Genomic DNA, 22,842 nt, shown 5'->3' on the forward strand with positions numbered 1-22,842 from the left:
TCCTCTACAACAGTTCCTCTTTGATAATTCACCCACCTATTTCTCTCTCTATCTTCACAATGTCGACACCTCCAGTTCACGAAGAGCCAGCAGTGCCAATCTTCAAAGCTGTTTCCAGTTCTGCCCGGCAGCTCTTCCAATTACTCAATACTATACGATTCGCAACCAAAGTTCAAGTCCAAATTAGTACCCAAGGTGTTCGATTTGCGGTTGAAGAATCTAGAGTAATGCAAGGTTAGTTCCCATAGTTCAATGGACGTAGTTCGCCTTGTAACTTTTTTTATAGGAATTGTATTTCTTGACAAAGCCTTATTTACTACTTTCAATTGTACTCTTCCAGGATCGAATACCGAAGAGGATGATGAAGAAGATGCATCTTCAAATGATTTACCTGCCTTTCAAATATCTCTTTCCGCCTTACTCGAAACTTTACAAATTTTTGGCGCAGCAGATGCTACTTCACGACTTTCCAGACCCGAAAATGAAGGATATAATAGTAACATTCGTCCCAATCGACAAAATGCATTCAGCAATCAAGCTTTAGGAATGGCGGGCGTATGTCGCTTCTCTTATGCCGGAACAGGGTCTCCTTTCAGTATTATCCTCGAAGAAGCGGGTGTCACTACAACTTGCAATCTCAACACCTATGAACCAGAAGACTCGGAAGAAATTCCATTTCAACGAAATGAGATGCAGGTTAAAATTATCACACAAGCTCGTTGGCTTTTCGATGCTATTCAAGAGCTAAATAACATGACTCCAACTCGACTTGACATTCTTGCCCTCCCTTCAAATCCCTATTTCAGCCTATCTGCTTCTGGCCATCTGGGGAGCGCTAGTGTTGACTTTTCTAAGGGTAGAGAATTATTGGAAACTTTCACTGTTAAAGAAAGGTGGTCTCAAAGTTATCGCTTCGATATGGTGAAAGCTGCTGGGGATGCTATGAGACTAGCGAGTAAAGTTAGTGTAAGAGGTGATGAGCAAGGTGTTTTGAGTTTGCAATTTATGGTGGAGGTAGATGGTGGTGGTGTTAGTTTTGTTGATTTCAGATTTGTGCCATTCATTCGAGGGGAAGAAGATGAGGATGATGAAAATAGTCAAGAGGATGAGGATGATGACTTTGGAGAGGGAGCCGATGATGAATAGTAGATTATCTGAACAATAAATATCAAGCAAATTTTACATGATTTTTGAGTATCTGATGTATCAAAACTTTTCGGGCTTTGGTCTAGCTGTCTTTTGACATGTTTCATCGCCATCTTCTATCATAAAGTGTATCCTAATTGTGCTATTCTCATTTGGTCTTTTGCAGGTTGGACTGTACGGTAATATAATCCACCTGGAAGCAATGAATCTACACATTCACCGTACGTGAGCCATAGCATACAGTACCAAGCGGCGTGACTCTAGGTACCTAGGTATAATCAGAAAGACACATCTCCACGAGAATTTTGCATTCTCGCAAGACAATAATATATAAACTTAACATACACACCCGATTTTCTCATCCAACTCCTCCAACTCCCTAAACTCCCAACAGACCAAACCATCCAAACCCAACAAACGCTTAATCAATCGCTAATAAATAAAATGGAAATGGAAAAGATGTCGATCAACGAGCCCACCGCCATCGGGCTCATACTCTCTATCATCATATCGACGGCAATATTCATATCGACGATGCTATTCATCTGCGACAAGATGGATCGCGGAACTGATATCAAATATGTAGAGGCCAACGAACGAAAACGTGTTATTTCGCAATTATTACGTCTTGGACCGCATAGATTGCGGGATATTTGTGAGGGCGAGGGAGTTAGTTACATGATGAGGGGTGAACGTGGAGATCTTGCTGCTGTTGGTGCTGGAGATTTTGGAGGAGAAGAAGTTGAGTGTTCTCGGAACAGGTTACACAACAAGTGCGGACACAGTTGAGAGGGGAATTGAGATCGCAGTTGGAAGGGGATGTGAGGGGAGAAGTTGAGAGGGAGTTGAGGGGGGAGATTAGAGAGGAGATGAGGAGGAGTGGGAGGGAGGGTGAGTTGGTGGCGGATGTTAGGGGGGAGGTTAGACGGGAGGTTCAGGGAAGATTGAGGAGAGAGATGGAGGAGGATATGAGACGGGAAGTTAGTAGGGATTTGAAGGTGGGGATTAGAGAAGAGATGAAGAGGAGTGGGAGAGAGGTTGGATTGGTTGTTGAAGCGATGGCGGATGTTAGGGAAGAGGTTAGATTGGAGGTTCGGGGGAGATTGAGAAGAGAGGCGGAGAGAGATTTGAGACAAGAAGTGAGTAGGGAATTAAAGGCAAAGATTAGAGAAGAAATGACGAGGAGTGGGAGGAATGTTGGGTTGATGGCCGAAGCGGTAGCGGATATTAGGGAGGAGGTTAGACGGGAGGTTCAGGGAAGATTGAGGAGGGAGATGGAAAGAGATGTGAGGTGAGTTTTGGAGGGTGTTTCTTTATGTCATCTTGATCATCAGTCAGTTGCTAACATGATACTGATTCAGAAGAGTGATTGATATGGAGAAAAAAGAATTAGAGGTGAAGTTGAGGAGGGAGATGGAGATGGAGGCGAGAAGAGCTGAGGTCGAGAAGCAGGTCGAGAAAAAAGTCCAAACACAGACTAAAGAAAAAGGCACGGTAAAGGGGTATGGAAAAGGAGATGGTAGCGAGGAACTTATGATCACGACAACGACCACGCAGAAGGAAAACGGAAGCGTAGAAGGCAGCGAGGAGGCTATGTTTTCAAAGACGACCAGACAGAATATTCTTGCAAGAACGAAGACGAGATAGGCAGTTTGCGAGAAAGACTGTTCAGAAACTGGGCTTGTCTTGTCATCCCTATACTCCTATCTGGTGGTATTGCATGGAGTCAGTGGGGATGCAAGTATCGGTTGGGCAGATGTAGATCGTGCGTGTAATGGAGGTGTTTACCTAGATGAGTCCTATTGGATGTAGAGAACCATCCACTTAAAGAAGTATGAGGGTGACTTCTTCCTCGTATTTCAATGCAATTTCCATGTTTTGCTAAAATGCACTAAATCATCACTGTTCATTTCTATTAGTCCGATCAAAAAAGCACTCCGCCATCGACAAAATAGACTACCGTTTGGGACGAATCACTGTATGTATGCTAATAAAGTTTCCTTGTGATATCCATGTCGCAGTTTCACTGAGGAAGACTCTTTCTGCACCCCGCCAGCAAGTTCAAGAAGACTAGTGAAATATTTTTTATTATAGAGCATCTATGTAATGGACCCTGTAAAGGAATTTTCATGCATCTCATTCTGTTGGCCTCATCTCTCTTCCCTCGATCTCAAACAGCAACTTGGGAATCGATTTCGAATTCTCACCAGCACCAATTAGCTAAGGATAGATCGCTAATTATGTCATGGAGATCTTTTGCCTTCTTCGCTAATTGGTCTCCGCAACATTGAAGCAATGCTATACGTGAGAGTGGAAGAGTATTGATCTTACCGCAAGCGATGACCGCGAGAGTTGTTTTTCGTGTGTAACAATTATTTGCCTACGAGAGTACGCAACAACGGCCACCAGCCACTCAATCGATCCATCTTTGTTGTTCTCTATCGTACCCAATTATAGCTAAACCCACATTTAACGTTCTCAGCATCATTGCCATTGTGAATTCCTGTACTAATTAGTTATGTGTCAGATCAAACACTAATGAACCTACGTCTTCCTCTCCGGGATTCTCTCCAGTGTCTCCGAGGCCTGGAGCTCTCTGTGCCTTCTCATTCTCCGTTTCGAGATCAATGCTATATTCTGCATAAACGTCTCGTTTCTCTTCATCCTTACCCTCCTCGTCCTCGTCATCAGAGTTGTTGTTATTATTGTTATTGGATTCATCCTGATCCCAATTGTTTTGGTACTCATGTTGTCTCTTTTGCATTTCCTTCCAAGCTCTTGGTCCACCCATCCTACGCCATCGAACAATATCAGCATGACTCCTATAGCCCAAGCACAGAGTGACATACCTATTAACCCTATCTCTAACCTTCCCAAATAACTCTTCTGCTGCCAATCTACTCGTGCTCCTCCATTTCTCACACAAATCTACCAACTCCCCATCAATTTCTCCACTTCCATTTTTATCTTTAGCTTTACTATCCCTCTCAATCTTCTTCGCCTGTTCTGCCGTGTCCAATTCCTCCTTCACTTCCTTCAATAGTTTCTCTAATTCCCTCTGCTCCTTCAATAGTGGCGCAATATCCGGATCGGCATTAATAACTGCTGCTGAAATGGGTGATGTGAAGGATTTCTTGGTGCGAATCGCAGTCTTTGGAGATGGGATGCTCACGACAGGGTAAGAAGTTGGAGTCTTGGAAAGTGAAGGAGTGGAAGCTGCGGCGGCGGCAGTGGAAGCTCGAGTCTTAGGAGAGCCTTTAATAAGAGGCGATTTGAATGGGGTCTTGAAAGGTGATTGAAAGGGTTTTTGGAGAGTACTTGCAGCTTCAATTCGACGACGTTTCGCTGCTGGGGTAGACATCTTCCAAGGTTGTGAGTTTAACTCGAGTTAGTGCTGCTGATGGTAAGTTGTTGATCAAAGATTGTGAAGCATTGTTATTATACGAGCATTCTTTAATAGTAGATGAGTATTTTCTGTAATAAGTTTTTGAAGTTGTGGTTTCCGAAAGGACGAGAGTCTGGAGAAAGCTTGGACCTCCCTTATATTGCTCTTCACCAGGAAACATTTGCAGTATGAAAGTCTCACCATATATTGCCTCTTTTGCAGTATTAAATCAACTGACATAAAAGCGGATACAGCGATTCATGGCCCGTAAATTTTACTGTTCTTCAAACGCAACTGATCATAAATCATTTCTTTATATTTTATAATTCTATATGTAGCGATGAAGCAGTGATGAAAACACGCTCCGTAATCTTGTAGGGGCCATATTCAATGTCTTCAACTGCTCTTCCCATGATTTGCTATCATCTGATGTAATATCTTCACTTAAGATCTTCCGAATATCCCTGGATGGACCCAGGTGCTCACCTCGTGGAATACCTGATAGGTCGACTGTGACAGTATTATTCTCGATATTCTTGTTGCCTATAACAATTATTGCACCGTAACGTTTTCGCTTTGCCTCAGAAATCTTCTTCTTGACTGATCGTGGACTATCATCTAGCTCGATAGGAACCTCGATGGAGTGCCGTGATTTTGGCCATGAATCATGATACGCTCCCTGTCCCAGTTGCATTTTGACTTTATTCGCGTAACTCACTACTTCTTCCGAATCATTCACTGTGAGGATGATAACTTTGGAGGGGTTTAACCAGAATGGCCAGTGACCATTATAATGCTCTATCAAGAGAGCCATCATTCTCTCGACAGACCCGAGAATAGCTCTATGAATTAGAACTGGCGCCACCGGTCCTTGTTTAGCCAACAATATGGGGTCATCTGTCGTCTCTCCCTTGGCCTCAATTTCTGGTGCAGGAGCTTGATACTCTAATTCGAAACGTTTCGGCAACTGGAAATCGAGTTGAATTGTTGCAGTTTGATGCTCTTTTCCATCTGAATCTTTCAAAATTACATCGATTTTTGGCCCATAAAAAGCGCCATCTCCTTCATTCATGGTCCATGGTTGTCCACTTTCATCCAGTGATTGCTTCAAAGCTGTCTCGGCATTGTCCCATTCTTCCTTTGTTCCAATGTAATGATCGCTTGGTCGAGTAGACAATGCTAATCTATATGGGCCAAGCCCTAACGTCGTATACACCATTTTCACGAAATCCAATGTACCAGAGATCTCTTTCCCAATTTGTGACGTTCGACAAAAGATGTGCCCGTCATCCTGGTGGAATCTTCGTACTCTGGTTAAACCGCTCAGCGCGCCGGATATTTCGTTCCTGTGCAATGGACTGAAATCAGTATATCTTATAGGCATCTCACGGTAGCTTCGCTGCTTTGATGCGAATATCAAGCAATGACCCGGGCAATTCATTGGCTTCAAACCATATTCTTCATTCTCTCCTTTTTGACCCCCAATGGTTTCTCCAGATGCACCACGACCAACCACCGAATACATGTCCTCGGCGTAATTCTCCCAATGTCCCGACTTTTCCCACAGGGACTTCTTGTATATTGTAGGTGATATGACTTCCTCGAAACCAAAATGTGAGTATTGGGCACTGAGAAATTCGGTCAATGCTTTAAACATGCGTGCACCTTTGGGAAGAAAAAGAGGCGAGCCGGGACTATAAGGGGAAGTAGTAAACAGTTCTTGTTCGATTCCAAGCTGTCGATGATCAGCTGCTGGAGTTGAAAGGGTTGCTGTGGTAGCTTTCGCGACATTCGAGACATTCGAGGCTATTGATGGACTCTCGCACGATGCACATGAACGGGTCAGAATAAATGTCGCATGGTTGGACTTCCTTGGGCCTATATATCGAAGACATTTTGGAGGTGATTTGACATTCAGTCCGTTCTGGAACAGGCGCAAGGCTCTAGAGGAAACCATCACGAAATTTGTGAATCATACACTGATAGCAAAGTACTGGGTAGCCCTGGGAATCTTTCGATATGGAGCTCTGAAGCTTAGTTGGGTAATTTTTCCGAAATGGTGGGGTAAATCACGAGTTAACGCGGCATCGCGTTTGTACGTGACGTTACATGAAGCCTGAAAAATACAATACACCAAAGGCAGCAAGGAGAGACAAGTTCCAGGATATTACATTTTGCGGGGTTGCGATAGGTGGGCAAGACAACAACAACAAATCATGAGACAACGTCATTCATCTAATCATTTATCCTTCATAACATAAGTTAGAATAAAGTTGCTCTCGCCACTATCAATATTAACATATGTTCACCAGATTCAACTCTTTCTAATCATTGCTTATCAAATTCTCAGTCCTATCTTGCTGTTGTGCTGCATATATCCTTACGTTCACATCATTTGCATTATCATCACTTACCACTACAACGATTCAAAGCAGAATTTAATCATTAGACGCAGCTTCCCACGATGCGTGGCGGCAGACCAAACCAACAGCTGGGTGAATCATGGGTCGTAGAAGGCAACCAGGAGGACTATGAAGAATATTTGCCACCCATCGAAGCAGATTACGATCGTCGAACAAGATCTTCTGTTCCACGAAGACCTACAAGAGGTAGTAATAGGTCCCCAGAGCCGGAATTCGTGATGCCTTCTCTGGACGCGGAAACTCTAGAAGCTTCATGGTCTCAGGCTGAGAGCACTAGTAGAAGCCCCCGGCGATTTCAAGAATCTCAAAGACGAAACTCGCGACATGATCAGAACCTTGAAAGCTCAAACATACGTCTAAGAGCCCAACCCACTCATAACAGATCCTCTTTGGCTCCTCCAACTGCAAATTCCCATCCACCACATCGGTCAAATTCCGACGCCAACGATATCATTACTACCTTCATCGATCATACAACAATGATCTTCGCATGGATAATAGAGATCCTAGGAGGCGCGCTTAGACTTTTGAGGACGCCTCTATCTTACTTACTTGCTATATGCATTCTCTCTGGCATCGGTCTCGTAGCACGTAGCCTGGTTACCTCATCCATCTACGCATCATTATCTCCCATTTGTCTAATCCCAGGGTCATCTTTGTTAAACTTGCCGTTCTGTTCTACTCATAATGCTGATTCTAGTAAAGCAAGAGTACCAGTTGAGTTTGAACAAGTTATGATGGTTCAGTCTCAGTTCGAAGATATACTCAGGGAAAGTGCTGGAGGAGTCTCCCTGCCACTAGATATGAAACGTGGAGAGAGCTTTCTTAGAGATCTTCGTCAACTTGTACGATACAGCCAATTGAAGTCGAGGTAAGCAACCATTTGATACTTCCAAATAGGCGAGCCTCTTCATCGAAGGTCTGGCAGCAGAAGACCACGAGCCTAGTTCCACCACAAGAGCCAAATGCTAATACTTTGACTTACAGGAACGAGCTTGTCATGGAATTTGATGGATTCATCGATACTGCAAAAATTGCATCATGGGACCTTACAAAGTTCAATAGTCATGTGGGTAGAGCGGTGGATAGTGTTATTTCTATCACACGCTGGACCTCACGAGTTCTTGATGGTATTCAAGAACGCGAAACTTCCCGTGGTTTGATCGGAACCTTTGTCAATGACAAGCTACTTGCACCCTTCCAGCCTACCAAATTTTCCGAAAGACTTGTTCTTGATCAGTATGTGGAGCATACTCGAGCTGTGGAAGAAGAAATCGCTCGTTTGGTTTTGGAAGCGCAAGCTCTATTGATGGTTCTAAATAATTTAGAAGATCGTTTGGAGATTATTCATGGAATTACAGTACGAGACGGTGTTCAAGTACAAGCTAGCAAGGATGAGACTCTGTCAGAGTTATGGGCATGGCTTGGTGGTCATCGAGGCAAGATCAACAAACTCAATGGCCAGCTCAATTTGTTGAAAGAAATCGGAGACCGGCGTAAAATTGCTTTAGCACATGTATCGGGAACTTTGATTAAGCTTCAAGAGATTAGTTCTGGTCTGGAGGACTTGCGAGAAAGGGTAGCCGCGCCAGAATTGCTGCGCGACAGAATCGACATTCCCTTATCCGTTCACATCGAACATATCCAAACGGGCATAAATCGACTGGAAGAGCAGAAACTTATTACGCAAAAATCAAAGGATGCTATCATGGAGAGAGCGAGAAATCGTCATGATATGGACGGAAATCTTATAGATGGATGACGTATCTGGGTCTCCGGCTGCTTCGGCGGTAGTCAGAAATTCTCGCTAACGAACAATTCACCTACAATTGGTACTTAATGATAAAGATTAGAATCTTTCTTCAGCTGTGACGATCAGGGTTTTATTACTGTATACTATAAGTGTGCCAGTATCTTTTCGTAGCTCTTGGGTGAATTTGTGGGTATCAAGAAGCTTAGTGGATCGGCTTCTTTAGTTTGCCAGCTAGTAGCTCACACGCTAATAGCTGAGAGGTCCCAATAAACCCCACACCCCTCTTCTTATTTCTTCCTCTTTACATTTTACATCATTTCTTCGTTTTAATATATCAACACATACGTACTGTGTCCCTACACATTATCCTCTCGTCCACCTCGACTTCCTCATCTCAGCCCACCCCACTCGGCTGTTATTCTTCTAATCATTCCCTCTTCTTTCAAATTTCTCCCGCCTCAAATCTTTTCTCTTTTGAACGTAATTGCTCTTTATTTTTTAAGCTAATCCGAAACAATGGCCGACGGTAATAAATCTACGATGAGAGAAGATGAAGGTGTTCTCCCAAAAGAACAAGTCCCTTCCTCCTACATCCCCAATAATTTCACATTACCGGGACAGGAACTTCAAAGACTGCCGGTAATCTCATGTGAGATTTCAGTTCAAGGAGCTCGAGCGATCATTCCGGAACTTCAAGTCATTGCTTCGGAACTACGAGTCCTTGAAGGAAGAATTCATTTCAGCCATAAGAGCTCGAAGCGAATCTACAACGACATAATTTCCGATCAACAACACCCCAAAAGAATGAAAGAAATTGACGATAATCGAGAGAGACAAAATGCCAGATTTAAGGAACCAGCTTTGGACCTTCTTACCATAGAGCAAGATCTTATAAAGGATCTAGAGCCAATTCCGCAAGATTTGACTCTTGTCCGGAGATTCAAACCTATATTTGACCAGCAGAGAGAGATTCTAAAACGCAAGAAGACTATTCCGCAACAGAAACCACAGAATGGCATGAGAATTTTATATGTTCATGCGGAGGATAAGCTTTATCCGCGAAGTGTTAAGGGGACGGCTGGGCGCATAAAATTAATACCAGTATTTCAATTCTCGGAGCGTGTTACAAATCTGGAGGAGATCGAATATTCGAAAAAGGATCAAAAGCTGGTGCTATCCAAAGAACTGTCAAAGGATATGTTGGAGCATTGTGTTCTACGAATTGACCACAACGACTATTTACTAAACGACTGGAGGAATTTCGTAGCCCTGCCTACAGAAGACCAAAGTGTAGGGGAAACCAGCATGGAAGTAGTGAAGAACCATTTGCTCCACGGAAGATGGGTATGGATCACAAAGGAAACTGAGATTTGTCGTAGGAGTATCGTGATTGAGCGAACGTCTCAACTTTACGACGCTCGATTGATGTACATTCTCGGCAATGATATACAACTGCCCAACCGACTCGAATCCCTCAAAAATTTCACTCAATCCAGACGCCGAAAGTGGGATACTTGGGAGAAATCGCAAGAGCAGCAAGAGTTTTATTTGGCTTCAACGGAGGCAAAGCTCTGGAGATGGGTACATGGTAAAGCTTATGTAGAAGGTGAAGGTGGCCCGCTTGCGTGGATAAATCACGAGAACAACAATGATTTGGCCAGGTTCTCCCGTCTAGAAAATCAGGGGCATCGTGACTGGAGGACAAGAACAGCAATATTTGGAAAGAGAATAGATCGTTCTCTGTCTATCATACCACCCATGGTCAAGATAGATTCTGGTCTTGGTGGAATGGAAGAAATCAATAATTCCGGCGAACCCTCTTCTTCTCCTACCGAATTCGTTTCTACCTTGAAGCATTTACCTGGGTGTGATAAGACTAACACCCCAGGATTTGGCTGTGATTGCCCAGGTCCTGCCCGAAAGGAGGGCAATCAGCTCAACGATGACTGTAGTGAGAAATATCAAAAACGTATGAAGAGTCTGATTGCAAAAGGATATAGCCTCGAGCTACGCATTTCTAAATTAGAAGCTATTGTTGAAATCACTTTAAGTGGAAGATCAATTCGCAAACGGGATAAGATTATTCCAAGATCGAAATCCAAGCGTTCATCGACAGGTCCAATTCCCGCAGCGGTAACAACACTCTAATGCTCTCACAATCTTGCACATCAATATTGGATATAGAGATATGATCTTTTTCATTTTTTGATGTTCTACTTTAATTTGTAATCTGTAATCGAAGATCACCGATAGGTCATAGGAGATGGAGGTTTGAATGAGAGCTATAGGTGTGCTAGATAAATTTTTGTTCTTGAAAGGGGAGGGAGAAATGTTGCGTCTTGGTTTTTTTCTTGGGACAATGGAGTATGATCATGCATTAAGAGTTACGATCTATATGACTATATGCAAGATAACAACCTGTAATAATAATAATTGAGGTCTCAAATTTTCCTCAAATTAAGATACAAAACCGGATGGGCTGTTTTGAGACTACTAGGTACGGGGTGCTATGGTGCAATCGAGAAACATGCCTCTATTCCCTTAACTCAAGTTGGGTGAATCCTGGCGAGCTCAGTACCAACTTGAATTCAGAAAGTGGGAGAAAGAAAGCACATGATTTTTTTGCTGGTTGGCAAACGTCTATTCTAGATGATTTGTACTCGGGTTTTCTTGTCATGTTGTGAATTTAAGTTCTTTCATCCAAAGTCAATCTTTCATTCTCTCGTCAGATTGGTGACTAGCAACAAAAAGCGGGTTATTTCCATCATAGGGACGAAGATCTCGTCTTGTTCTAAACACTTCGCGTTTTGTTTCCTACTCCTAACTTGTAAGTTATATCATTCTTCAACTTAACCCAAGCTAATGTCCAAGAAAAAGTCTAAATGTGGGGGGGATCAACGGGTAGTTTGATACTAAAAACTTGAGCCGACGCTAAGTTCCAACTACTGCCGCCTTGACACCCTGCATCTCAGGAACCTCGTCATGATAGCTTAACGGTTAAAATTATAATATTCCAAGCCTTTTAGTTCACCCAATTTCTTGCATACAATTCTTTTAATTCGCAACTAGTTGTAGATCTTTGCTCCCTACATCAAATATTCTTCCATCCTAGCCAGCACAAGCAACTTGACTAACCCAGCCATAACACTTATCATCAAGATCTTCCATATATCGGTGGCTAGTTGGATTTGAAGACCTCCAGATGACCGCATAGCAAAGGTAATTGGTTAATCTTGGAGAAGAATGGTTACTGTTGCACGTCTGCCTCACATGCATTTGCTGTATTGCCCATGTCTGATGTTACCTTTCCCATCTCCTCAGAATGGGATTTTGCAATGGATTACGCTTGTGGGAATGTGGGTTGAGTTCTAGCGGTTGATGGTGTTTTTGATTCCAAACTGATTGGCACAAAATGACAGATTAGTTTAGCTCTTATGAGCAGCGATTCCGGAGAAGCGGAAAGGCTTCGAGGAAAGAAGACTTTTAATTTCTTAGATACAGCTTGTAATGGTTAATCGTTCTCCCCAGTAATGTGTATAGGTTCGATGTATTCTTCCTCCCTTGTGCGAGAGTTGAGCACTTGGGTGGGTGTCCAGGCCGTTAAGATAGAAATTTCAATCTTCGTTTTGTTTTTATAAGAAATCATTCTAGCGATACTATGGTGGATGGTTGTTATCTCAATGAGATCGCATCGTTACGAGCAGTTTCTACATATTTCTCAAGATTGTTGTGGATCATCGTTTGATGCATTTTTAACAACTGGAGCTGCCCATGTGGAGCCCGAGTCCAGTGATATCAATATGTGGCTGGATTGACGTGGCGGACGGTGGCTTTGAGGCGTTGCGGGGGCGGTGCGCTAGCGGAAACAATTTTATATTGACATTGAGGCATTTCTAAGCATTAGAAATGCGGTCTGACTGTTGAAACTGTCATCATTAAAGCTTTTTGACTGTAATCCAACTCAATAGATTGTTTTTATCGCTTGATACCTATTCCATTGGGGGTTTCCACGATGAACAATCTACTGCGAAGTAAATCGGGTTGTTGGACCTGCCGTTTGCGTAAGAAGAAATGCGATGAGCGGAAACCATCACCATGTTCCACATGCGAATCCTTAGCGATAACGTGCTATGGATACGGGGCTAAGCCAGATTGGATGGATAATGGACCAAGAGAGAAAGAGATGGCGAATAGTATTAAACAAATTGTCAAATACACATCACGTCGAAAGGGTCGACAGACTGGTTCAAACGTGGCTCCGAATAACGGGTTAAATACAGAGGCTTCCACCGTCAACATTGCACCAAAGACCACAACTGCACCCACTAGAGCCATTTCTACAGCAATTGAAGATACAGCTTATCATAAAACTTCATCAGGATCTTCCCCTGCGCAGTCCAGTCCAAGTATATCAGCGGAAACTTCCACGGTAAGATGATCATAATTGAGCATTGATGAATGACTAACAAAATCCAGGGCACGACGCCAGAAAGTGGAAACGCATTTTTCGGTACACCGATAATTACAAATAATGAAGCAGCTTTACTAATGCATTTCGTGGATAATGTATTTCCGCTGCAATATCCTATGTATAAGCCTGCAGTGTCTGAAGGAGGACGAGGGTGGCTACTCTCCCTTCTGCTAAAGACTAAACCTTTATATCATGCATCAATTGGTCTCAGCGCTTACCATCGCGGTGTTGTACTTCGTGAGCTGACTTCCGGTGGATGTACAAAGCCCAGCATCGCCGAACAAGAGAGCCACCTTGCTATTTGTTTGACTGAATTTCAAGAGGCAATTAGATCCGCCCAGGATTGTGCTAAAGACTGCGTCTATGGCAGGGAAATTTGCGTGGGGAGTAGTCTTGCAATTATGGCTTGTGTTGTTCAACTTGTCTTTTTCGAGGTAAGTCGCGTCTTTAATACAATGTATGACTTTTCAAAAGTCTTGCTAAGTTATCGAATAGCTTTTTGGTGTACAAAAAAGCTCATGGCAAATTCATCTCCGCGCGGCTACCGATTTGTTTGGCCAGGGGTACCGAACGCATGCTGCCGAGCTTGGCTTATGGGCCAATGATGAATCGGCAGCCATCACTCCACCAACAGCTTGTGAACTGCTCAACAATGAGCCCTCTATAATTTTTTTGTTTCTATCCGGGGTGGTTATGTGGTTGGACGTGGTGTCTTGTATGACTACAGGAAAGTCACCACAACTTCTTGATCTCCATCATATGGCTTTTGGCCGCCAGATCAAGCTAGAGAAAATTATGGGCTGCAAGAACTGGGTTATGACTGAAATAGGCCGTATTTCTATACTACATGAATCTAAACGAAACGGACTTCAGAGCGGTACCTTTGATACATATTCGTTCGAGACACAGGCCGATGTCATCAGACAAACCATCCGACGTGGCTTAAATGAACAATTCTTGACAGAACTTCGTATTACAAATCCAAATACGACATCACATGGTGGATCACGGATAAGCGATCAAGCTGTCATAACACGGCTCTTTGCTCGTGCTGCCTGCATTTATTTGGAGCTTGTCGTTCATGGGTTTAAGGTTGTTGAAGAAAAGCCGGACTTGTACAGTCTTATCGCCGAACCTTTGAGCATGCTGCCAACCATATCAAGTGGGGATCCAATCCGTGCTATCGTGTGTCCCTTGTACATATTGGGATGTGTGGCCAAAGTAGAAGAACGAGATGTTTTCAGAAAGATGTTTTCTTCGCCACCATTGAATGATCCATTCATGCATCATCGAAGTACTATTTTGCCTCTCCTGGAAAAGGTCTGGATTCTCAGGGATATCCATTCAAATAACGTGAGCTGGGAATGCGTGTTGCAACTTTCGAATGATAAGATACTACTACTTTGAGTCAGTGCCTTGCATTTTCTTGCTCTTCGATGCTCGGATTTTTCCCATAGCTACAATCTCTGTTTCATCACTTCAAGAGCATAATGAGGAAAGTTCTTTTATCTTTGAACTAAATTTATCGATAAATCTCGATGGAGCTGAGGCCTATATAAAGTACTAGCTTGTAGACCTAAACAGAACGATTGCTTCAGTCACAAACGCTCTCATAACCTTATCGACACCCTCCAGAATCATGCTCAACGAACTACATCCATAGCTCTATACAGAATCTCTGCTCGGATTCTACTCAGTACAAATAAGTGCATTTCGCTGAGAATTATCGCAGCGAAGGCATTGCGATTTCGTCATCCTCCTCGGCGTCTTTTCCAAAAAATAGTACAGTAGTCATCAAAGTTGCAGCACTAAAAGCAGCAAGAACAAACATTTGAGTGTTATATGCATCAGAGTAAGCATTTCTTGTAATAGCCAAAAGCATGCGAGGGAATTCTGTGAGGACTTCAGCCGATTGGAAAAGCTCGTGAAGCTGTATTGGAGAAATTATCGAAGAAAGAGCGGAGGTGATGTGATTATTGAGCACATTGGTAGAGATTGCGATTCCTATCGATCCCCCAAGAGCTCGAAACTGGCCCGCGCGACTTATTCCTACCGCTGCCAAGCGAATAACACGTTGGTCTTCGGAATCTTTTCTTTTTGGGGGTAGCTACGCGATCAATATTCATCAGGAAGTGAATTTCAATCAGTACTCACCCATATCTTGCTTGGTTGCGATGAACGATACCATCATAATAGAAACCCCCGGGCTCCCCCCGAGCCCAAGTCCTTCCACTACTTGGTATCCGTAGATCGCGTTTGGATTATCTTTATTTGATGAAGAGAAGCCAAGAAGAACTAGACCGGCGATTTGTAGCGGCGCAAACCCCATCAAGACCCATATGAAGGGGATGCATAATTTTTGGACAAGGACTCCGCCTATAGATGAACCAAATGGTATGCTAGTGGTCAGAGCCAACAATCGATAAGCTGCTTCGAGAGGAGAGTTTCCATTCACAACCTGAAACCTTTGCGGAAGGTTGATTTTCACCGTTGTCATGGCTGCGCCTGTAAAAAATGAATTTTTGTTACCATGAGAATGAATTAGCCACTGCGTGCCTGTCGAGTCGGGTCACCATCAAACACATTCTGTTTGGGTTAGTCCATCTTTTGAGATGTTTCCAATTCAAGGGAATCCCACGCTAGATTCACAAACTGAAATCTCCATCCTTCCAGAGTCGAGTCAACCAGCGCTTGTTCTTCCAATTGGACCTTTACTTCAATCTTGTCTGCAATTATTCCAGCGTCGACGGGCAAGTTCTCATCGAATTTCCTCGGTGGAGTTTCATCCCGAAATTCTGCAATTCCAACAGTTGTTGCAATGTTTGGGCTTTCATGATCAGTGATTTGATCAGAATTATGAGCACCTAGATCTGCAGCTTGATGTGGCATCGCTTCTGCTCTCATTTCCAACACAATATTCGTACTGTGTCACTGAGAAGATAGAAAATTATATTAAGAGCCCAAGTGACTACGTTCAAAGTATTGTTCGGGGTATTAATACTTCGAAATGGAACACCGTTTTTGGCGTTGCAACCAACCAAGGTGGCCTGATATCGTGCAGTCATTTTAAGACATATTACGGGCTTTACGGATTGATCCTCTACCTACCAAGGTGTGGCCGATGCGGCCAATGTTCACTGGACTGCAATTTAGTCCCTACACACTGCGTCAATATAATGCGCAGCACCCCATGTTCATTCATTTCGGGAATCAGCTTTGTTTGGTAAATTTTAAGATGCCTTTTCACGTGCCTAAAAATCTGGCTGAATGGGTAAATTTCAAGCTTTGCACTTGTTTTGAGAGTGGAGGCTATTCATCGATGAAAGCAAATATTTTCGTATCTTCATGTCAAAATCTTTCTCATAAGACTTAAACTTCGAGCGAGAGGTGCAAGCTAGCCCAGCATCTCACTACCTACGGGACAGTTGACCTCGCCCATACCATGCCCAAGCTAGATAGCCACCCCCAACGCCATTAAATATGGCCCACATATCTTGATGGTTTTCAGGGCCAGAACAATTTTGAAAACATTGACTGTGAAATTCCCTTTGTTATGTATGGAAAAGGTTCATTTGGGACTTCTTTCCCGAGAAATTTGCATAAAATCTCCCAGCCATCGCGAGGATGAAATTCTAGAAGGTTTTCTGGGGGAACTACAGAATGTATAAGCTCGACATGTTTCGACATATGAGCGGCAAGCGCTTCGCGATCTGTCCATGGCTTAGGAGAAGTGTAGTCGGTGATTGCAAGACGCATGGCCCCATGTACAGCGCCCGTTCCCTCCTATACAATAGCAGATTTCGGCCGTTAGCTTGTGCAAAAAGTTAAGGTTGTATCGAGATTTAGAAAAACAATGAGGAGACTTGATTAATTTACAGGATCGATGAATTGTAAAAAGGGCCAAACTCGCCATTCCAACACTCTATAAATTGAGCCATCGAATGATTTCACCCACGCGACTGGTTCACGGCGAGTAAGAAATACCTTAGCATTTGGAAAGGCCGCCAGTATTTCATCAAAGAAATTGACACATGGCATGTCACTAAGGGCCTGAATCGAATCCAGCATTCAAACGCGAAGCTATCTGCTCAGGATATACCTACACTGTACCCTTGCAGAAGTTTATCAAAGTCTGTTGGATGATATGGTTCGCCGATGCCAAGCACCTTGTATCTCAGGGCCTCCAACCAACAAATAATGTGACAGAGCTTCGAGTTCTCCTTGTTGCGGGGTGTCAACTCTAAGAAGTCATCAAAATCGATAGCCCAGCTTATTCAAAGCGGTATACATGGCCGGTATAGTATTAGTTAATGGGGTGCGTTGACTGCAGGGTCGCTGCATACTCATTGTTGACGTGCGGGAAAGACCCAGACATAACACTTGCATCTCAACGGGCCGTGGGTGGATCGCCGAGATCTTGTCAATTTGTCGTTGGGAAGTCATGATCTCTGATAACTTCTGTTCTCTATAGCTTGAGATTGTGAAGTGGCTGGAGGTCAAAATCAATAGAAATGACACTGGGTCATTGAGTGCTTTCGCTTTTACTTCTCCCAAGATATAATTGTTTTCTGATACCTAGCCAACTGTTATATCAGATCACATAAACTTCTACTTAACGGGCGTAAACTCTGCTGTCCACTGTTGGATCCAACTGTGTCATATGATTGGGCTGTATCTTATTTGAGCCGCTACGCTGCCGATGCGGAGAGGTGCGTTGGAAGTACGTCGGATGCTACTGTGGTTTGTTGGATGAGAGTAAATGCCGATAGCATTTTGACTGAGTGAGGATATAATTAGGTATGCCAAATTTGATAAGATGAAGTGAATTGTGAGTCAAGCAATAGAAGTGAATCTGCATCGCATGTGAAACTAGCGCGATTTTTCCATCTACGCACTGCTCGCACATTTTCGAAAATTCCAAAGTAAAAACCACAAACATCAAAATCTACGACGCTTACTCTATGTGCAATAACGCAAAGAAAGTGAGTTGAAACAGAAGAAATAATCGCCAAGTGGGCAATAACAATCAAAGATCAAGTCTGAACGATTATGGATCTTATGATAATCCAGACAATGGGCCACCCCCAAGCAAAGGCAAAGTTTTTATGACCCAACAGCTAAAATATAGTCAGGAAAATACTCAAATGCAAGATCGTCAAGAATCTTTCCATCAGCGATCATAATATAGACAGCAAGATGCTGGATCTAATGACCATATGCAATCGTTTCCAAACCGTAGTCGCGGAACGAACCATAGTAGAGCTTCATGATGTGGCAATGTATCCATCAAGAGACCAGCGTCTCTTTCGTCAAGAGACCCACAGAATACGGTTAAATTGAATATAAACAGGTCTATTGCAAACCAGAAAAGACGGGGCAACGTGCCATCTAAATCTATTAATTCGGATATTGGTTCAAGACGAACTGTGAAGAGAGAAGAAAAATTACCTACCCTGATAATTTGGCAGTCTCAGAGTGACATCAAACAAGATAGAGAAGTCTAACTATCCATTTTTCTCGAAATTCGAGGAAGAAGCACATTAATCATTAGGGATACGGGGACGACAGTTAGTATTTGTTCAAATTCTACCAATGTTTCCAGCTTTTTCATTGAAGAGAGAAAAAAATCCAGAAGATTCCGACCAAGACGAGGAAGAAATTAAATGGGAAGCGGAGCATGGGACTGCTGAATTGCGTAAAAATAGTCTCTCTGCTGGAGATGATTTTCATTGATTACAACCAAGTCGTCGAGCATAACGGAGAAGACAATGAAGGAAACGATGATGATAGCGATGATTTGGTTTCTTACAACTACAGTCAAGAATAGGGGAGAAGGCAGAGCGACTGGAAGAGATCAAGGATCAATTTTATCACCACAAGAGCAAGGCTCGGGTGATGATACCTGGAGCTCTGAGCATGAGTTAAGCCTTTGAATGAGCTGGTCAGTAGGCAAACAGTCTCTTCTAGATGGTACACCCACGACAGAAATCGTTTTATGGAGAAAATCAATCAAGGGGTTTGGTTTTGGTCCTGGAGAACTATTTCCCCCCAATACCACCATGTCAAGAACAGATGTTCCAGATTTTGTTGATAGAAGCGATCATCGGATATCCAACACCATGAACTTGACCATTAAATTTTTCGATAGCTTTAAGTACATCGTAATTTTGCTAAGCATTTCCTGTTTTACAGGTACATGAAAGACATCGTAAAGGCCAATTCTGGTATCAAGCCACTCAAAGAAGTAAAGAATACAGGTTTAAACGCAGATGAAGATCGTGATACACATCAATTTCGTGCTAGCGACTGGACTAATATTATCAAGACATGAGACGCTTATAGAAAAGTTTCCAATAGTTTCTGTAGAATGACTGTGTTATTTTGATTCTACGCCACTTCAGTGATAAATCGCCCACGGAAAATCTCAATCAAGCTAACCAATCCTTCGCGCACCATAGTCTCTTCCTTTCCTACTCCAACAGAATCTCTACATTGAGCATTGGTGACCGTTTTCTCTAGCTCCACACAGATCCTTTCTGCTTTTGCCTTCTCCGTCTTGAGAATGGCGTTCAAAATACTTGAATTGTGTCCAATATCAGTGAACTCCATGTCTCCAATTTTTATGCTCAATGTCATTTTCTTATCAGGTCCGTTCAAGCCTTCTGTGGATAGGCCGGCAGGATTGGCAAGTAACTCGTAAGCATTGTATACTTGCTGTAAAATTGCCACGCAAAGCATCAACAACGTTGAAGTGGAACTGAGCTCGCAAGAAGAGCACTGGGCCAGGGTTAAAGTTTCGCAAATGAATAGGCCATTTCGTGCTGCAGCGAATATACCATCTAAAGATGAATTGAGATTACCGCAGACGACAGCATGCAAATTTGAGAGACTCAAAAGTGCAGATTGAAGGCAGTTACAACCTCCTGGAATTCTCTCTGCAAAAATTGGGTCAAGGTTGTTTTCTTTAGAAGGTACTTCACTTCCGCGTGATTGCTCGTGACTTTCGTCCCCGCCGATATTGAAGTTAATATCATGTGGAGGATTCTCATTATCAAAAAATATGTCTAGTGATGGCATACTGAGAAGACTATCGCTATAGTATTGAGAAGACTCGTGAAAAGAAATGTCACACTCATCTATGACATGAGTCGGTTCATGTAGAGCTGAAATTGGCTGACAAGAAGTAGGAATCTCAGGTGCAGAGACTGATCTATTTTGCTTTTGATATCTTGACTGTGGTTGTAGAGTGACCAAATCTTTGTGACCTGGAAAAGTCAGCCTGAACTAAACACATGAGGCTAAATATACAAACAGGAATTCTCAATCTCGTTGCAATTCGGGTCTATTGTAGTGGAACTTGAGTCAATGCCTAAGAATTGTAAGTCGGAAATTCCTTGAAGTGAAAAGTTTACTTACCATCCATGGTTTGAACTGGCTTGGTCTGTGGCGATAAAGAGATTTTCTTTTTGGGTGACTCTGTTGATGTTGGAGCTGATCTTTTTCGGGATCGCTCTAGGTCAATGGCAGCACTGTAGGTGCATGCGTTACCACTTAGACTACATCTTTGACAGCAATCTGGCTCTCTTGTACATTTGACTTTGAATCGATAGCATTGATCACATGCGGAAGTCTTCGTGGCCTTTTTGGGTGCTGTTTGCTGAGATCGATCTCGCTTTCCAGAAGAATTTTCGACATCATCCACACTAAAAGGATAATTGATCGTTTCTTTGTTTTCATGAGGGTACTGCCACCAGTCTGATGATTCTATTTCTACTTGTGTTAACTTTGTTCCCTGTTTCAAGAGAGGTGAACTTGCCATCTGATGTCATTGAAGTTGGTAAGATGGTCAAATTTTGTATCATTTCAGGGCCTAGTCCGTTTTATGTGAGTGCATTCAGTGTTAGGAGCGATTTGAGACCAACCTTCTAACGATATTTTTGAATTATCATCATATGTCGAAGTTTCTAGCCGATCATGGCCGTCTTTTGTCTCATTTTGGAACTGCCGACGGCTCTTGAAGTTTCTCTTGGGTCTTCCCATAAATTTTCCAAAGCTATTTAATGAACTTGTAAGTTATAAAGAGCAACCAAAGAAGGACAAATCAAAGCTGTAGTATCTACCTATATGTACAAGAGCTTTCTAGTTCAGCGCATCTTTGACATTGAAGTGGATGTTTAGAGCAACTCTGCTTCGTTCGGAAACATTGATCACAAGAATTAGAACTACTTCCGCTCGGGAATTTGCACTGTTCAGGCATACTGTAGAAAATGATTGATATGATAAGAATTGGAATTTGAACTTGGATGAGGCAGTAGTCATGATGTATAGCTAGTGGCGCCATCTGACTTGATATAAGAAACTCGGAGAAACATTTCACCAGCTTCCAAGTGTTACCCTATGACCATAAAACTCATCCTTTACACCGCTTTCATGCTCCCTGTATAACGCCTTCACCTCACTAAAAGTGTTTAAAATCTTACCGAAGATCTAATTCGTGAAGGATCGGGGACGGGATTGACGATGTTGATACAAGAATTGAACAATTTTATCATTGAATACGAATAACTGGCCAACAGAGGTAGTACTGCAAGCAACACCATATATGCATCTACCATGCGAGTCGCTACGATTAACTCTAAGCGGCAGCTGAAGAAAAGCAGTCAGAACTTAGTTTAAATTTGAATAGTCTGCATACTAGAATCCTGCCGATGTCCCCAGAGCAGTCATTGGATCAGTATACGGCGTGTTCTTTATACGCCCCACTGTGATAATACGTACGCATTCTACATCACATATTGCAATAAATCTCATTGATATCTGTGCCACTAGAATTATTCAACTTCAGACTGAATATTGAGTATCGCTTAAATCACATGGAAATACCGAAACTCAATATGTTGCCAGTATTATATAATATAGCTTATATATACGCACTAATGTACTGTAATACATGATACTAACTTGCAATACTCCAATCACTGCCCCGGGGCCGTGTACCGGTATCGTACCGGTATCGTACCGGCATTGCTTATCATACCCCAAAAGCCTGATTAGTCAATGCTCTGCAGTCTACTCCAGTCTCCACTTCGTGCTGCTTATGGTGGGGTATACTTCGTATGGCCGATGCTTGCAGAGGAAGCAACTTCCCAAATTAACAATCGGGCGCCAAAACTGTTATCAATACCTGGATAATGTTATCGGGCCAAAGGATTTTACTGGGTGATTGGTCTGCTGTCTCCTCATTCTTATTATCCCTTATTTTGGATATCCACGTAGGTATTGCACAATCACGATTAGATACCGTGACAAGTAACCTTATTTTCTTGAGTCTATGAGAACTGGGCGGGGGAGTGGGGGGAGGGGAGGTCATCAAGAGCGTACGTAACTCAGTGCATTGCAGTTATCATGGCTGATCGCGATATCCCTTGTACAACGGCATTCAGTTGTCTCGACAACAACATCGATGGATCCTCGAGCTTGGCCTTCGAAACACCGGTACATCACGAAATCCTGAACCACCGACCGAGGAGATCCAAGGAAGTTAGTTAATAAATATAGCGTCCACCCTGGCATATTGTATCACGTGGATGGCTGTCAATACTTTACCTATGGTAGCAACTGGAAGCGATAGTTAAAGTATTGAAGTAGATACATTTTTCTAACA

At 42.9% G+C, this 22,842-nt stretch overlaps 9 protein-coding genes across 9 annotated transcripts; 5 read left to right on the forward strand and 4 right to left on the reverse strand.

Annotated features, from left to right (window-relative positions):
- Nucleotides 1-59: 59 nt before the first annotated feature.
- EAF02_003177 (uncharacterized protein) lies at nucleotides 60-1,189 on the forward strand (the record flags this gene model as incomplete). Its single annotated transcript, XM_038899225.1, has 2 exons — nucleotides 60-234; nucleotides 287-1,189. The coding sequence occupies 2 exons, from the start codon at nucleotides 60-62 to the stop codon at nucleotides 1,144-1,146; spliced, it is 1,035 nt and encodes a 344-aa protein (XP_038761513.1). The 3' UTR covers nucleotides 1,147-1,189.
- A 401-nt stretch (nucleotides 1,190-1,590) lies between these two features.
- Nucleotides 1,591-2,793, forward strand: EAF02_003178 (uncharacterized protein; the record flags this gene model as incomplete). Its single annotated transcript, XM_038899226.1, has 3 exons — nucleotides 1,591-1,857; nucleotides 1,932-2,437; nucleotides 2,508-2,793. 3 exons carry the CDS (start codon nucleotides 1,591-1,593, stop codon nucleotides 2,791-2,793), a joined length of 1,059 nt encoding a protein of 352 aa, XP_038761514.1.
- Nucleotides 2,794-3,214: 421 nt separating this feature from the next.
- On the reverse strand, nucleotides 3,215-4,624 carry EAF02_003179 (uncharacterized protein). Its single transcript, XM_038899227.1, has 3 exons — nucleotides 3,996-4,624; nucleotides 3,695-3,938; nucleotides 3,215-3,649 (listed from the first exon to the last, which is right to left on the reverse strand). The coding sequence occupies exons 1-3, from the start codon at nucleotides 4,505-4,507 to the stop codon at nucleotides 3,560-3,562; spliced, it is 846 nt and encodes a 281-aa protein (XP_038761515.1). The 5' UTR covers nucleotides 4,508-4,624; the 3' UTR covers nucleotides 3,215-3,559.
- Nucleotides 4,625-4,859: 235 nt separating this feature from the next.
- EAF02_003180 (uncharacterized protein) lies at nucleotides 4,860-6,488 on the reverse strand (the record flags this gene model as incomplete). The annotated part of the gene is made up of 1 exon (XM_038899228.1): nucleotides 4,860-6,488. One exon carries the CDS (start codon nucleotides 6,486-6,488, stop codon nucleotides 4,860-4,862), a length of 1,629 nt encoding a protein of 542 aa, XP_038761516.1.
- A 507-nt stretch (nucleotides 6,489-6,995) lies between these two features.
- EAF02_003181 (uncharacterized protein) lies at nucleotides 6,996-8,716 on the forward strand (the record flags this gene model as incomplete). The annotated part of the gene is made up of 2 exons (XM_038899229.1): nucleotides 6,996-7,825; nucleotides 7,942-8,716. The coding sequence occupies 2 exons, from the start codon at nucleotides 6,996-6,998 to the stop codon at nucleotides 8,714-8,716; spliced, it is 1,605 nt and encodes a 534-aa protein (XP_038761517.1).
- A 507-nt stretch (nucleotides 8,717-9,223) lies between these two features.
- Nucleotides 9,224-10,855, forward strand: EAF02_003182 (uncharacterized protein; the record flags this gene model as incomplete). Its single annotated transcript, XM_038899230.1, has 1 exon — nucleotides 9,224-10,855. The coding sequence occupies one exon, from the start codon at nucleotides 9,224-9,226 to the stop codon at nucleotides 10,853-10,855; it is 1,632 nt and encodes a 543-aa protein (XP_038761518.1).
- Nucleotides 10,856-12,719: 1,864 nt separating this feature from the next.
- On the forward strand, nucleotides 12,720-14,585 carry EAF02_003183 (uncharacterized protein; the record flags this gene model as incomplete). Its single annotated transcript, XM_038899231.1, has 3 exons — nucleotides 12,720-13,136; nucleotides 13,184-13,612; nucleotides 13,674-14,585. 3 exons carry the CDS (start codon nucleotides 12,720-12,722, stop codon nucleotides 14,583-14,585), a joined length of 1,758 nt encoding a protein of 585 aa, XP_038761519.1.
- A 316-nt stretch (nucleotides 14,586-14,901) lies between these two features.
- EAF02_003184 (uncharacterized protein) lies at nucleotides 14,902-15,675 on the reverse strand (the record flags this gene model as incomplete). The annotated part of the gene is made up of 2 exons (XM_038899232.1): nucleotides 14,902-15,266; nucleotides 15,333-15,675. The coding sequence occupies 2 exons, from the start codon at nucleotides 15,673-15,675 to the stop codon at nucleotides 14,902-14,904; spliced, it is 708 nt and encodes a 235-aa protein (XP_038761520.1).
- A 3,890-nt stretch (nucleotides 15,676-19,565) lies between these two features.
- On the reverse strand, nucleotides 19,566-21,435 carry EAF02_003185 (uncharacterized protein; the record flags this gene model as incomplete). Its single annotated transcript, XM_038899233.1, has 6 exons — nucleotides 19,566-20,443; nucleotides 20,491-20,547; nucleotides 20,595-20,942; nucleotides 20,995-21,048; nucleotides 21,101-21,231; nucleotides 21,299-21,435. 6 exons carry the CDS (start codon nucleotides 21,433-21,435, stop codon nucleotides 19,566-19,568), a joined length of 1,605 nt encoding a protein of 534 aa, XP_038761521.1.
- Nucleotides 21,436-22,842: the final 1,407 nt, after the last annotated feature.

The sequence above is a fragment of the Botrytis sinoallii genome (genome assembly GCF_014898435.1).
Source record: "Botrytis sinoallii strain Bc 23 chromosome Unknown BSIN_004, whole genome shotgun sequence".
Taxonomy (NCBI): domain Eukaryota; kingdom Fungi; phylum Ascomycota; class Leotiomycetes; order Helotiales; family Sclerotiniaceae; genus Botrytis; species Botrytis sinoallii.

Bases quoted from the DNA above. Each gene is read 5' to 3' on its own strand.
- EAF02_003179 (XM_038899227.1), bottom strand. From the start codon at position 4,507: ATGTCTACCCCAGCAGCGAAACGTCGTCGAATTGAAGCTGCAAGTACT. The intron at 3,939-3,995 runs GTATGTCACTCT...TCGATGGCGTAG, and splicing joins GTTAGAGATAGGGTTAATAG to GATGGGTGGACCAAGAGCTT. The intron at 3,650-3,694 runs GTAGGTTCATTA...TAATTAGTACAG, and splicing joins AGAATCCCGGAGAGGAAGAC to GAATTCACAATGGCAATGAT.